Source organism: Callorhinus ursinus, unplaced genomic scaffold (assembly GCF_003265705.2).
Source record: "Callorhinus ursinus isolate GAN/ISIS: 27379988/994484 unplaced genomic scaffold, GSC_fseal_2.0 scaffold17, whole genome shotgun sequence".
Classification (NCBI taxonomy): Eukaryota; Metazoa; Chordata; class Mammalia; order Carnivora; family Otariidae; genus Callorhinus; species Callorhinus ursinus.
This window is the reverse complement of record NW_027397079.1, coordinates 2,987,632-3,001,889: the sequence shown is the minus strand read 5'-3', so window position 1 is coordinate 3,001,889 and position 14,258 is coordinate 2,987,632. Positions and strand designations below refer to the sequence as shown.

Genomic DNA, 14,258 nt, shown 5'->3' with positions numbered 1-14,258 from the left:
ACTTAAATCAAACATGATTGAATATTAGTGGCTGGATGCCACCTGCCACTGTGAGTTGCAGAATGATACCTCTTACTGACTGAAATATGGGACTCTAAATTAGCACTTTTTCTTACTCAGACACAATTTTCTCAATTTCCTCCCCTTTTGTAGTGTTTGAATATTAAAATTGGCATGATAGCATCTCTTTCTCGCTAAAAACAGAATGTTTTCTATTCTATAGTATGGTACCTCAAAGTTATACATACATTTTGTACCTGCATTTTGTAACCTACATTTACACCCCATCTAATCTTTTCCCTCTGTACTACACAAGGGAATTGTTGGTCCAGAATATATTTAAATATTATGAAAATTAAATAAGAGTTCCACTTCACTCCACAACATGTTGAATGACAATAGGCTAGCCTTCTTACTGAGGACAACCATAAAACAACAAAACATATGAGACAATTATCTTATTAAAAAACAGACAGTGCATGACTATATTCCGTAGGAGAGATCAGGGAGGTGAGCCCATAATCACCTCATTATTCTGTATATTTTTCTTACCATTCAGTTGGAAAGTGGAACCTAGGTGGTAGGGTGGCTTGGTAAGGTGATTTGGTAGAGGGGCGCCTGGGTGGCTCAGTCGGTTAAGTGGCTGCCTTCGGCTCAGGTCATAGTCCCAGGGTCCTGGGATCGAGCCCCGCATCAGGCTCCCTGCTTAGCAGGGAGCCTGCTTCTCCCTCTCCCTCTGCCTGCCTCTCTGCCTACTTGTTCTCTCTCTGTATCTCTCTGCCAAATAAATAAATAAAACCTTAAAAAAAAAGGTGATGTGGTAGAAATTATTCTAGGCTACTGAAATAGAACTTGCAGAACAGGGCCAGCTGATAATGGGACAGCCCCATAAGTCTGGTGAGCATTCACTGACTGAGGGCCAGACAGACAAGCATGAGTGAAACCAGTGATGCAATGACCTTTGGCTGCAGAGTTGAGAGTGGACCTGTGATATTAGAGGTCATACCCTACTGAGAAACACTGGACATCTAGCCAGTCAGAGCTCTCACTGTGTACCTAGCACATTTCACAGATGCAGAAAACTCCATGCATTATAAATATGTACCACTCCCTAAAATAAGAGGAACATGCTAGAACTAAGAGCAAAAACATGTTAGGACTAGGTCTGAATAGATCTCCTCTAACAGAGAATGAAACTGATGGCAGGACCCAGAAGATCTACAACCAGTTTAAAAGTCCACCAGAACAAATCCCAGCATCTTTTGAAGGAATGACATAATCCAGGCAATATTTTGTTAACAATGTCCAGCATAAAATAAAAAATTACTACATATGCAGACCTCAGAACAATATGACCCACAGTCAAACAAACAAACAAACAAAACCATAGAATTAGAACCTGATCCTGAGATGCCCCAAATGTTGAAAATAATGCACAAGGACTTGAAGCAGCTATTTAAAATATCTTCACAGACTTAGAGTTAGGGTCATAAACAGATAGGTAATCTCAACCGAGAAATGAAAATAATAAAAACACAATCAGATAGAAACTCTGGAATTGAAAAATACAGTATCTGATATAAAAACTTTTCTAGATGAGCTTAGCAGATTAAAAATGGCAGAAGGGTCAGTTAACATGAAGACAGATCAATGAAAATTATTCAGTCTGAAAACAAAGGAAAAAGGAAAAAAAACAATAATATCCCATGAGATAATATCAAGTAGTTTAACATACTTATAATTGGAGTTCTAGATGAAAAAGAACAGAGAAAGAATGGAGCAGAGAAATGGTTGAAAAATTACTGGTTAAAAGTTAACCAAATTGGGGAGCCTGGTGGCTCAATTGGTTAAGCAGCCAACTCTTGATTTCTTTTCTTTTTTTTTTAAAGATTTTATTTATTTATTTGAGAGAGAGAGAATGAAATAGAGAGAGCATGAGAGGGGCGAGGGTCAGAGGGAGAAGCAGACTCCCTGCCGAGCAGGGAGCCTGATGCGGGACTCGATCCCAGGACTCCAGGATCATGACCTGAGCCGAAGGCAGTTGCTTAACCAACTAAGCCACCCAGTGCCCCAACTCTTGATTTTGGCTCAGGACATGATCTCAAGGTTGTGAGCTTCAGACCGTGTTGTGCTCCATGCTGGGAGCCTGCTTAGGATTCTCTCTCTCCCTCTGCCCCGCCACCCCGTCCCCCAAAAAAAGTTTACCAAATTTGTTGGGAAAACATAGCTCCCAAAAGCAGAACAAACCTCATTTAAATACATTTATATTCTATTACAAATGGTCATTCACTTGAGTCGGTACTTCTGTATCAGGTTTCTGATATAAAAAGCACTTTACTTTGCACATTTAAAAGGTGAAAAAAATTTAAAACAGTTGAGAGTGAGTGATGTTTTTCCATAGAAATCTCACTTTGGTGCTGTGATACAACACCATGAGTTTTATTCCAGCAAAATATAAATGAATTCATTTATTTGATTAGGAGAGCTTGATTGGATTTCACTTCATAATACACCTAACTTAGACTATACAAGTATTTTTAGAATAGCATTTGGTTTATCTAAAGTTAGAAACTCAAGTGTTTCTTATAAAATCCTTAGAAACTTGGCCATTAAAATCTGTGTACAGAAAGAAGCAGAAATGTTTCAATATGGCAAGTATTTCTCAAATATGCTATTCCCCACAAAATTGACTACCTCCAAACCTGCATTGTATAGAAATCACAGGAAGTTGAGTAATAATAGTATAATTTACTCTCACTGTAACAACAAATGATGGGAAGGAATATATGCCTAATCCTAACTGCCCCCCCCAAGATACGTGTTTAAAACTTTTTGGACAATCTGTACCTTTCTATTTTTTTATTCTCTTGTTATCATAGGTCTGGATCTTTGGGACACATATTAAAATTCTCTATAGAAAGGGGGGTTACCTGTGACTTTTGCATTTCCACCAATGTTAAACATTATTATGTATTCAAGTCTACTGAGAGTATCTCCTTCCTGATGAATCACCTTTTTTGAATCTATCAAAAGCCTTAGAGCCTGATGGGACATTTGAATAAATGGTAAAAAGAAAAACCAAGAGTTCATAAAACACAAAATAAAGAACATAAAATAAAAATATTTTAAAAACTCTTAAACATCAAAGAACTTATATTTCTAATATATTTCCATGATTTCAGATCATGTTTTCTTTGTTAGCAATCCAGTCTTTTATAGACTCACTGACTGAACTTTTCAAATGGATCTATCTTAGGAAGCTGCTTAAATATAACTACATCATTGGTTTTAGTTGCCTTAATCCTCTTTCCCATGAGATTGTGATAAAGCCTACATTTTATCCAGGTAATAGATATGTGATGACAGTGATTATAACAAAAATGACAACTCATCAGCTACTATGTATACTCTTACTACCACTAAGATGCTAGATTGTGTTCTAGGCATTTTGCACGCAGTATGTTTAATCTTACAACAACCAAGAGCAATTACCTTTATTATACCCCTTTTACAGTGAAGACACTACATGTCAAGGACTTGATTTGATCATTCACGTTTACTTAAGTTGTGTGAGCAAAGATTCAAACCCAAAATTATTTAATTCAATAAGTGTATTTGGTGTGAGTATAATGCTCTTTTATTATAAATTAAGTAAAAGAAAATGATCTTTTACTGAAGGGAGTCACATTAACCAAATATACATGAACACAAAAGAAGTATTTAAAGAGTTTTAACTTCTTACTTATAAAAATTCTTGTTTCCCTTCTGCTGACTATAAATGTAAGCTCCTGTTTTCCTTTAGGAGGTCCTCCTATATCATGATGGCATTGATATGAACACGGACATATTGAGGCTAATTTCTAGTCTTCATGAACAAAACCATCAGTGAAAGTGTCCCTATCAGGAAAAAAAAAAGTTAACCATGAATTTGATTTTGTAGAATACAGTATTTGAGGAACTTTCTAAACATTAGGATGGCATTATCATGATGGGTATTCTCTTACTGCCAACATACCTGTCTATAAATTAAGCTGGATATGTTCACCAATCTCGTCTCACTTTAGCATTATCCTTCACAGGTGACTTTTAAAAAATTGCTACACAAATTTTAATAACAGATATGATTAGAATAAAATACAAGAACATGGTTGTCTTGTTGGTGTGCTAAATTATGAATTAAATCAATACAGTTCTCTTCTATGTCAGGCTTTCCATTAGCACATCCATACAATAACCGTCACATACTAAATGATGAATCAGTGTTTGTTGAATGAATAATTATCTCGCAGAGTCCAACCTCTTGGTGTTTTTTGCAATATGACATTTTAATTGATATTACAACCATCACAGAACTTCTGAGCTTTAGAAGATGTTAAGTGTCATCTGCTTCACGATCAGTAAATAGGTATCTTCTCAAATGACAGCCAGAAAACTGCTGAATGATCTGTGTGAGGAAGGATTGTAAGTTCACAGCAGATCCGTCAGGGAAACAGGGTTATGATGGAGTGGTTATGTGTGTCATGGGCACAGCTGGAGAAGCACCAGCACGCATGCTTTGTGTTTGTCAGACATGATCTATTCCAACCTGAGGGTCAGCGCATTTTTCAGCGTGGTATGATAGGCGATTCCCTAAATGTCTGGTATAGTGGCTCTTCTCTGCTATACACATTTTGTAGTCTGTTTTCTTCTGACTTTTGAGAAGAGTCTATCTTTGTTCTCAAGGCTAGGTTTGAGAGTGCAACAACTAAAGAGGCAAGAGCATTTGTAAATATTTTGGTCATTCTCAGAAATGGTCTCAGGATACATACCTGTTATTAAAATCCAGCCAAAGGTCACATTCTTTCTATGTTTGCTGGTGGCGCATTGTGTGGGAGGGCTAGAGAGAAAAACTTAACATTCTGTGAGAAACGGACTCAAGTACAAAAGGCAAAAAAAACCCTTATTCTGGGTTAAAATCATCACCTTGATACACATGCAGCAGCTGCGGAGCTTGCTTTGCTGACTAAGGAACGTACGAGGGGCACACGTCGAGTGTAGACGTGTTGCCCTTCCTGTCGTTAGCCAGCGCTCAATGCCTGTACTTGGTATAGATTTCATCTGGAGGGATCACAGCCATGCCAGCGCCCATTAACACAACTGCCGTTAGATGGGGTAACGCCAATGAGACCACTCACCAGTCAGTTTAAGCATACTCATTCATATTCCTCAGGCGTCCCTTGTGTTCCAACATGAATTACCTGCAGTTGTGAAATATGACCTGGTTTGTCCAGAATAAAAAAAAAAAATCAGCTATTACATGAAGGGAGGCCCTTCTGAGTTGCTAATACCATATAGATCCTTTTAAAAAAAAAATCCTCATTTTTTTGTATTATAAACACGTTTAATTTCAAAGTAGCAAGGCTTTGAATTTTCAGTTCTTCAACTCATCTTTTAATTTGTTTTGAAGTAATGTACTTTAGGAAGAATAATATGAAAATGTAATTTTCCCATCTGTAACTCATCAAGAGAATAATGGTATGAATCATAAAGTAAAATACACATTACACATCTTCCATAGTAATAGATCCTATTAAAAAAATAAATATGTCATCTGTTACACTGATGACCTTTGGTCTCTGGCTTTCATCATTTTGGTAGCAGCTCACTCTGTGTCCTTGTTCCTCATAGCTGTGTCCTGTGGAAATCCCGGCACGCCCACAAATGGCATGATTGTCAGCAGTGACGGCATCCTGTTCTCCAGCTCGGTCATCTACGCCTGTTGGGAAGGCTACAAGACCTCAGGGCTCATGACGCGGCACTGCACAGCCAACGGGACCTGGACGGGCACAGCCCCTGACTGTACAGGTTGGTGATCACTGTCATGGGCACTCAAGGCCATGACCATGATATCTACTTGACTGAGAAAAACTAACTTATTCTATAAAGCATTGTATTGATTTTTTTTAACACATAGAGAAAAAAAGATATACATATGTTTGATATGATGACCCTATTAGATAGTTTTAGGTCTTTCTTCCCTTTGTAATTTATATGGTTGAAACTGTTTTCAATGGTCAGTTTGGTTGGACATTGTAAAACTGGGTCCAAAGAAAGTCTAGGTTTGTCCTCTCTGTAGATCATTTATTTTGCAGGGAAATAAGACAAGTGTTTAATTCTCTGATCACATTCCAAACACACTGTTCCTGACAGCCGATCAGTAGTGTTGCTGTAATAATTTTCTACTTAATCACTTTGAATAGCAGCTTAAGGGGAGTAACTTGAAAAGAAACTGTGACTAATTCATTTAATGGTAATTTTGTATTTTTCTAATTTTTTTTTGTCATCTCCTGCTTGTTAGTTATAAGCTGCGGGGACCCAGGTACCCTGGCAAATGGCATCCAGTTTGGGACGGATTTCACCTTCAATAAGACCGTGAGCTATCAGTGTGATCCTGGCTATCTCATGGAGCCCATCACGTCATCCACCATCCGTTGTACCAAAGACAGTACGTGGAATAACAGCAAACCGGTCTGCAAAGGTGTGTGTCAATACGTTTTTGGTCTTATTCACATACACAGAAGTGTTTATTGAGTTACGTTTTGCTGCATTTGCAAGCATTTATGTAGTCCTTCTGTGTGCTGGGAATTCTTGGAAACTCATTTGCAAATAAAAATCACTTCATTTTCTTAATACATTAATCTCAGTTTTATAGATGGGGAAACCGACTCACAGAGAGAGTTAGTAAATGGCTCAGGACACAAATCAGGAACAAGAGACATTGGGACTCAGATGACAGGCATGCTACTTCTAAGTCTGTGTGTTTGGTTTTTTTTTAAGATTTTATTTATGTATTTGAGAGAGAGAGATAGTGAGGGAGAGAACATGCTCAGAGGACAGAGGGAGAAGAAGGCTCTCCACTGAGCAGGGAGCCCAACATGGGGCTTGATCCCAGGACCTGAGCTGAAGGCAGATGCTTAACTGACTGAGCCAGCCCGGCACCCCTAAGTCTGTGTTTTAAATGCCAGAACATTCCTCTCTTGATACACCTGTTAACCCCAGCTATATTAGGGCTTACAGCAGATATGGTGGGAAAGTGTAATTATAGGACTTTCAAGTCAACTTAGAGGAGCCAATCATCCAATAATGGCAGAGAACGTTGGTACCATGATGTTCTGGGGGGTCTGGCTGCTGGGAAACATTTTTGACCCATGCCGTTGGACTTTCCAAGGAGAGTGGGGCAGGCTGAGGCCAGTCTAGTGGCCTGAGTGAAGGAGTGGCAGGGTGGACTCTGATGGTGAGAGAGGATGGGGCTGGTGGAAGTTGTCCAAAAGCAGGGGTCTGCATGGTTAGGACCCTTCCGCCAGCACTGCAGGGAGCACATGCAGGCTTTCTTCTCAGCCAGGCCAGAGTGGGGCAGGAGGGCCACGGAGACAGCTAGGGCTCGAGCGTGGCTGGCCCAAACATAAAAATGTGGTGCCTGCTCCTTATCAGCCTAGGATCACAGACAGTTCTGTGGGAGTTCCACACTGGACTGTGGGTGGTGGTAGTGAGGAAGGTGTCATCTTCAGTGGGCTCTGAGAGACAGATGGGGCTTGCGTCTCACGTGGGCAGAGCTTGGTGGGAGGCCTCAGTGAGAGTCCGGTGCTCAAACACATGGCTTCCTCTCCCTTCTGATGCGGGCATGTTCTGGGACTGTGTTTCCCTCCTACCAGGGGGTAAGGATTACCAGATTTCCTGTTCCTCCACCTGCTATCATTAATGCTGCACCTGCTGCAAAGCGGGCATTAGATGATTTTGACAAACTCACAAAGTAGTGTCAGGAGGGGTCTAGTCATCTGAGCACGTTGATGACAGTGGCCAATAAAATGGTCTGGCCTCTGGGATGTCACATGTTTTTGTCGAATTCTGTTTCCCTTTTTAATAGTCAATGCAGTGGTCATTGGCTCTGTGGCCAACCAGGCCTTTCCAGATGAGACCACTCTCCCCCTCTGAACTGGTCTCAGGCTCGAACCCTCCTCACACCCTGTGTGGAACCACGTGGCTCATTACTGCTTCCGCCTGGAGGACTGTCCACTTGCTATTCCTGTCCAGAGCACTCGTTCTCCGCCCCCTCCCATATGCATTCTCAGAAATATTGGTTGAAAACATGCCTAAGATAAAGGGCGGTAGAAAGGCCCATTTCCAGCTGCTGGGTATGCACGTGGGATTATGCGTGTGACAGTGTCTTCCACATATGAGAATGTGTGAGTGTAAGCAGGCAGGAGAAAACCCAGGTGAGGATGAATATATGGGTGAGTTCCTTCTCCTGCTGCCTTCTGTCACTGGCAAACCTGCTCCAAGCTGGGAATCCAGAAAGCTCTTGGCTCTCCCAGAAAGATGTGTCCACAGTGCTCCCCAGCCCCCTGCACTTTGGTGTAATGGCCAGACTGGAAGGGGCCATGGGGGGCCAGCACGAAGCGCTGATCATCCTTGAAAACTGTGTTCATGCTCTGCAGCTCCACACCACATAAATGTCTGGCTCAGGGATGCTATAAGACAGGGGCTGGGGATATCTCATAGAAACTTTGTAACCATGCATCTGCCTGGTTTTTAATAATTCAGCAAATGGTTCAACAGTCCATGTCTTCTAGATATTATATGCTATCTTTACATGTAAAAAATGCAGATAGTTTACTATCTGTATACATACATCCAGAAGGTTGTGCTCATGTCATATGAGTGATTTGTCCTTGGGAACCACCATGAAAAGACAGACATTGAATATGAGTATCTCTTCCTTTCTTGCCTTGTACCTATTGAGGATGTCATGTTCAATCCTGCTTTCTTTTATAGTGTGATGTGTTGTGATCTAAATTAATGAAGAAATATTGGAGAAAAGTTTTATTATTTTGATCTGCTGTCTTCCTCAATAATCCTTTTATTAAAAGAAAGCAACCGTATGTGGATACCCTTTGTAATTCAGGTGAAGTTAAAATGTGGGCCATCTGAGTGTTTCAGCTGGGGTGGGGCCCTGAATGTTCCATCTCCTCTGTTCTTTGGAAACAGCTCTCATGTGCGGTCAGCCTCCTCAAGTGCCACATGGAAAAGTGGAGGGAGTGGATTTCCACTGGGGTGCCAGCATAAGTTACAGCTGCGTGGACGGCTTCCAGCCCTCCCACTCTGCCATTCTCTCCTGCGAAGGCCACGGCGTGTGGAAAGGAGAGGTCCCCCAGTGCCTGCGTAAGTCCTCCAGCAATGCTCCATCCTGGGTCCCATTGCGCTGGACCCACGTGAACATGTTCCACTCCCCCCTCGCTGATAGCCATGCTACAGGATGCAGAGGCTCACATTCAAGGGCGCCCTGCTCGAGGTAGATTCTGCCCCTCAGTCATTGATGGGTCTAATAGTTACACCCAAAGATTTTGCAGATTCTTGTGACACAAGTTGAATAAGTTAACCTGACCCAGTGGTGCATACCATGAGCTGACTGCTTGTTGTCTTCCACAGCTGTGTTCTGCGGAGACCCAGGCACCCCTGCGGAGGGGCGACTCAGTGGCAAAAGCTTCACCTATAAGTCGGAAGTCTTCTTCCAGTGCAAATCTCCCTTCCTACTGGTGGGGTCCTCCAGAAGAACCTGCCAGGCCGACGGCACGTGGAGTGGCACACAGCCCACCTGCATCGGTAACAACTGCAAGACAGCCCCGCAGTGCTTGGGGATGAGGACATTCTCTCTAAAATCTGATCATTCGTGGGTCCACAGATAATGTTCCCATAGATCATTCTCTGTGGAAGCACTACGTCTGCTACTCTGGTTAAATTGTGCAAGCCAAATTTGTAATTGAAGTCAGGAGGCTATTAAAACACCTGCCAGGTTTTGCTCTCTCATTTCCATGTCCCCACCTCAGCGGGCAGGTGCATTCTTGCAGGGGAAGACAGCGTCAGTGAAGATGCAAAACAGCCATCACCAGAAACGCAGCCTGGCTATTGCTTGGCAGCCGTTCCCTTGGTGCCCTGTCTCTTGTGCACGGTCCGTCCCCCCTGAGCCATCCGCACTAGCAGTGCTCGAAGGACTGGGGCAGTACCTTCTGGTGACTGGAGAATATGACGCTGAACCTTGCAAGTCAGAAGACGCTTTCCATGTGACTTAAACCCCGCATTTTTAGGTTGAGTTTCTGTCTCATGGAAAGGATTCAGATACAAGTTGTATTTGTCAAAAGTCAAATTATTAGTGGCATAGATACCAGAACGGTTCATTTCCAGTAAGAGCAATTTCCTTCAGATCTCACTGCTAGAGACTCAAGTTTATTGATGGGTTAATTTTTTCACTCAGCTGTACTGAGCTGAAGAGTAGATGTCCTGCATATTTGCAGGAAACAATTAATGATCTACAGTCTTGGTTGTTTTCTAAGAAATGCAATGATTTCTACTTAAAAACAAGGACATTCAGAAATAATATCATTAAAGCACTGTTTGTTTTTAGTAAGACTCACATGTACTGCTGCTTCATTTAAACTGTTGCTACACGCTTGCTATCTCTGTACTAAGACACGGTGTTCCTCCCTCCCATAGGTTAGTTTCTCTTGAAAACAAATGTTTTTGTAAATTAGCTATTTTGTTTCCATACTAGCAGCTAGAGAGCACCAAATAATAAAGCCACATACTTCTCATTGCTCAACTTGTACATTTTTTGAGGAGGTAAAATATCACTTTGGGCCTACCATATGCCTCAATTTGAAGCATTCAATGTATTTTTCATTTGGAAGTCTCGAAGAAAACTAATTCAAGAAATTGCAATATTGTAATGGATGACTAAGAGATGGCCATTAATTGAATCCTTAAGAACCAACGGATCATGTAATTATTGAAGATAGTATATCAGTAACCAGCCAATATATTATGTTCGACCAGAAAATGGGAAAGAATGTTCATTCCAATACAGAATATAATATTCAGAGCACTTTAGAATCTGGTAAAGGACTAAGGAGTAATATCTAAAGAAGAAGTGTGAAAGGAAGATGAAAATAGCAATTTACTTTAATTTTTAACTTTCATGCAAAACATCTTACACATTTGTCAAAACATAATTTTCTCAATTTTGTAAGACCTTTTAGTAAAAATATTGGAATCCTTATAATAACCATATCTGGCACTCATGTTTTTTCTTTCCTTTCTTTCTTTCTTTCTTTCTTTCTTTCTTTCTTTCTTTCTTTCTTTCTTTCTTTCTTTCTTTCTTTCTTTCTTTTTCTTTCTTTCTTTTTCTTTCTTTCTTTCTTTCTTTCTTTCTTTCTTTCTTTCTTTCTTTCTTTCTTTCTTTCTTTTTCCTTCTTTCTTTCTTTCTTTCTTTCTTTCTTTCTTTCTTTCTTTCTTTCTTCTTTCCTTTTTTTTTTCTTTTTCTATGTGAATTTCAGATCCTGCTCATAATACCTGCCCAGACCCTGGTACTCCACACTTTGGAATACAAAATAGCTCCAGAGGATATGAGGTATTCCATTTTTATTTTACTGTGTTTCTCTCTAAGTATAAAATAGAATTGATGCTTGAACATATGTGCATGTTTTTATGCACCCTGTCTGGTTCATGGTATATTTCTGAAATAAATACATTCAGAGAGGATTTCTGCATGATATTTTAACTGTCAAAATTGGGACAACTGGATGTATCTTTATTCACAAGGTAGCAATTGCCATATTAATTTCTGTTTGAAAGTATGCATAGTTGTATGCTTTTGGTCTCCTGAACTGACACGGCAATTCTCAAATCAGAGTGACTGATCACTGAATAGCTACACAGAAAGAGACCCTGCTTAGTGACCTGATATAATGGGAAAAGAACATTAAATTTTAGAGACAAAAACAGGAGAAAATGCATTTGGGCCCTTTAGCATAAGCTTATGTTGTGACATTTCTCTTGCAGGTGATCTCTCTATATGAATTCTAGCATACTCAGTATCGCTTTTGCCATTCATTTGATTATTTATTTATTTATTTTTATTATTATGTTATGTTAATCACCATGCATTACATCATTAGTTTTTGATGTAGTGTTCCATGATTCATTGTTTGTGTGTAACACCCAGTGCTCCATGCAGAACGTGCCCTCTTTAATACCCATCACCAGGCCAACCCATCCCCCCACCCCCCTCCCCTCTAGAACCCTCAGTTTGTTTTTCAGAGTCCATCGTCTCTCATGGTTTGTCTCCCCCTCCGATTTCCCCCCCTTCATTTTTCCCTTCCTGCTATGTTCTTCTTTTTTTTTAAACATATAATGTATTATTTGTTTTAGAGGTACAGACTGTGATTCAACAGTCTACACAGTTCACAGCGCTCACCATAGCACATACCCTCCCCAATGTCTCTCATCCAGCCACCCCATCCCTCCCACCTCCCACCACTCCAGGAACCCTCAGTTTGTTTCCTAAGATTAAGAATTCCTCATATCAGTGAGGTCATATGATACATGCCGTTCACTTGATTTTTTAAATAAAAAGTACATGAACGCTTTAGGTAATATTAGAAGAATACCTAGAAATAGAAGGTAATGGAGCTTGATATAAAACACTTCCACCATCTAAAGTAATCTAGTGATTTCAGAGCTGTATGATGATGTGGATTTGAAAGCCCAAGTTAAATATGTATAGTGCTTTCAAGTTAGAGATCCCATTAATTTAGAATAAGAGACTTTTTCTTCAGCCACTTCCCCCAGTCTCTCCTGAAACTTAAAATAGTCCCATTTGGTTGGCTCTAACACACACTGGCTACTTTCTGATAGCATTCTTACACCCCACAAATGAAAGTCTCACAGGTACCTAATGAGTTAAATCTGGTGTATTTAATATTAGGTCTCAACTGTCCTCAGGGAAATGCTTTCTGGTGTATAGAACTGTAATGCCACATACATGGTAATACTGGAAAATACTGTATGTGAGTAATGCTCTTGCTAACTCACCATTGGTTTTAGCACTTCTAAATCTGCCCCCAAAGAGCCCGGGTGAAGTCAACATTTATGGAGACTGCATTCAGCAACATATCCCTGTGATCTCTCTTAACACACTAATAGGGATGGATAAATTTCTCCCCACTCTTACAACAAAATAAAATTACACTAACAAAAATGATACATTGTATCCAAAAGCAAGCTTTGCTAACAATTTAAAGACACAGGTGCTATCTTTTAAAGAGGTGCCTGACACTATTAAAGGAATCTCCTCAAAACTTTTTTTTGCTTTCTTTTTCATCAGGACACATTAAGTTTTGAATATAACAGATTTTTGTTTGCTTTCTTCAGCACTGTATTCTGAAATGTACTCACGTACTCACGCAGAGTGAGCCATTTTAGTCTTAGAACATCCCCTGTCCTGCTGTGTTAATTATGCAATTTAAATGACTACCCTCCAGTCTCCAGCCCTCCACGTCCCATCAATTCATAAACACCAGGTGAATTTACAGTGATCAGTCTGGAGTGGCCAGGGACCTTCTGCTAAAAGATATTTTACTGAGAAGAACACTGTTATTTTCTTCCTATCACTCCATGAGAGAGGCTCTCCATTATCTTCCTGCTAGTGAATAATGTAGCCCATTTGCCAGGACATGCTAATAAATACCAACTGGAATAGCAGGGGAAAAAAAATGGAAAAGGGAAAAAAAACAAACAAACAAACAAAAAAAAAAAAACACCTTACAAACCAAAGAGAGGAAGGGCTAAAAGGAAAGAGAAAATGCATATTTTTGTTACCCAAATAAACTCCCTCTTCACTGACCACAATTCACTGTATCTAGCGGTATCTTTCCTCACGCATGGAGCTACCTAGCCTTATCACACAGTGTGAACAACAATGGCCTGACATTGATGAGAAATATCACTGGTACATCTTACCCTGGATTGTGCTTTCCAGCATGACGACTTTATATTGCTCACGTTGTCCACTCTGCCCCGGAAGCTAATGTTGGATTTCCTCCATAGGTTGGAAGCACGGTGTTTTTCAGGTGCAGAAAAGGTTACCACATTCAAGGTTCTACGACTCGCACTTGCCTTGCAAATTTAACCTGGAGTGGAATTCAGACTGAGTGTATACGTAAGTGTGATTTCTTCCATCACAGCCAGCAATGGCCTGTTTATTCTCGAACGTCTGGGAAGTGTTTACCCTCAAGGGATATAATGAGAAACTGCCTTATTTTTGTTCATTTGATCATCTTTGATTCTCTAAACCAGAATTTCTCAGTTTGATTCCCTAGAACTAGCAGCATCAGCATCACATGCGAGCGTGGGTAGTAATTTGAATTCTCAAGCCGCACCCCCAGACC

At 40.4% G+C, this 14,258-nt stretch overlaps 1 protein-coding gene across 2 annotated transcripts in view; it reads left to right on the top strand.

Annotated features, from left to right (window-relative positions):
• CSMD1 (CUB and Sushi multiple domains 1) overlaps positions 1-14,258 on the top strand; it is a 2,052,675-nt gene that overhangs the window by 2,003,490 nt on the left and 34,927 nt on the right. For both annotated transcript variants that reach the window (XM_073902260.1, XM_073902259.1), the window contains 6 exons: positions 5,668-5,844; positions 6,338-6,517; positions 9,025-9,198; positions 9,466-9,639; positions 11,367-11,440; positions 13,918-14,029. In XM_073902260.1, coding sequence (XP_073758361.1) covers positions 5,668-5,844; positions 6,338-6,517; positions 9,025-9,198; positions 9,466-9,639; positions 11,367-11,440; positions 13,918-14,029 — 891 coding nt within the window. The remainder of the gene's footprint in view (positions 1-5,667; positions 5,845-6,337; positions 6,518-9,024; positions 9,199-9,465; positions 9,640-11,366; positions 11,441-13,917; positions 14,030-14,258) is intronic.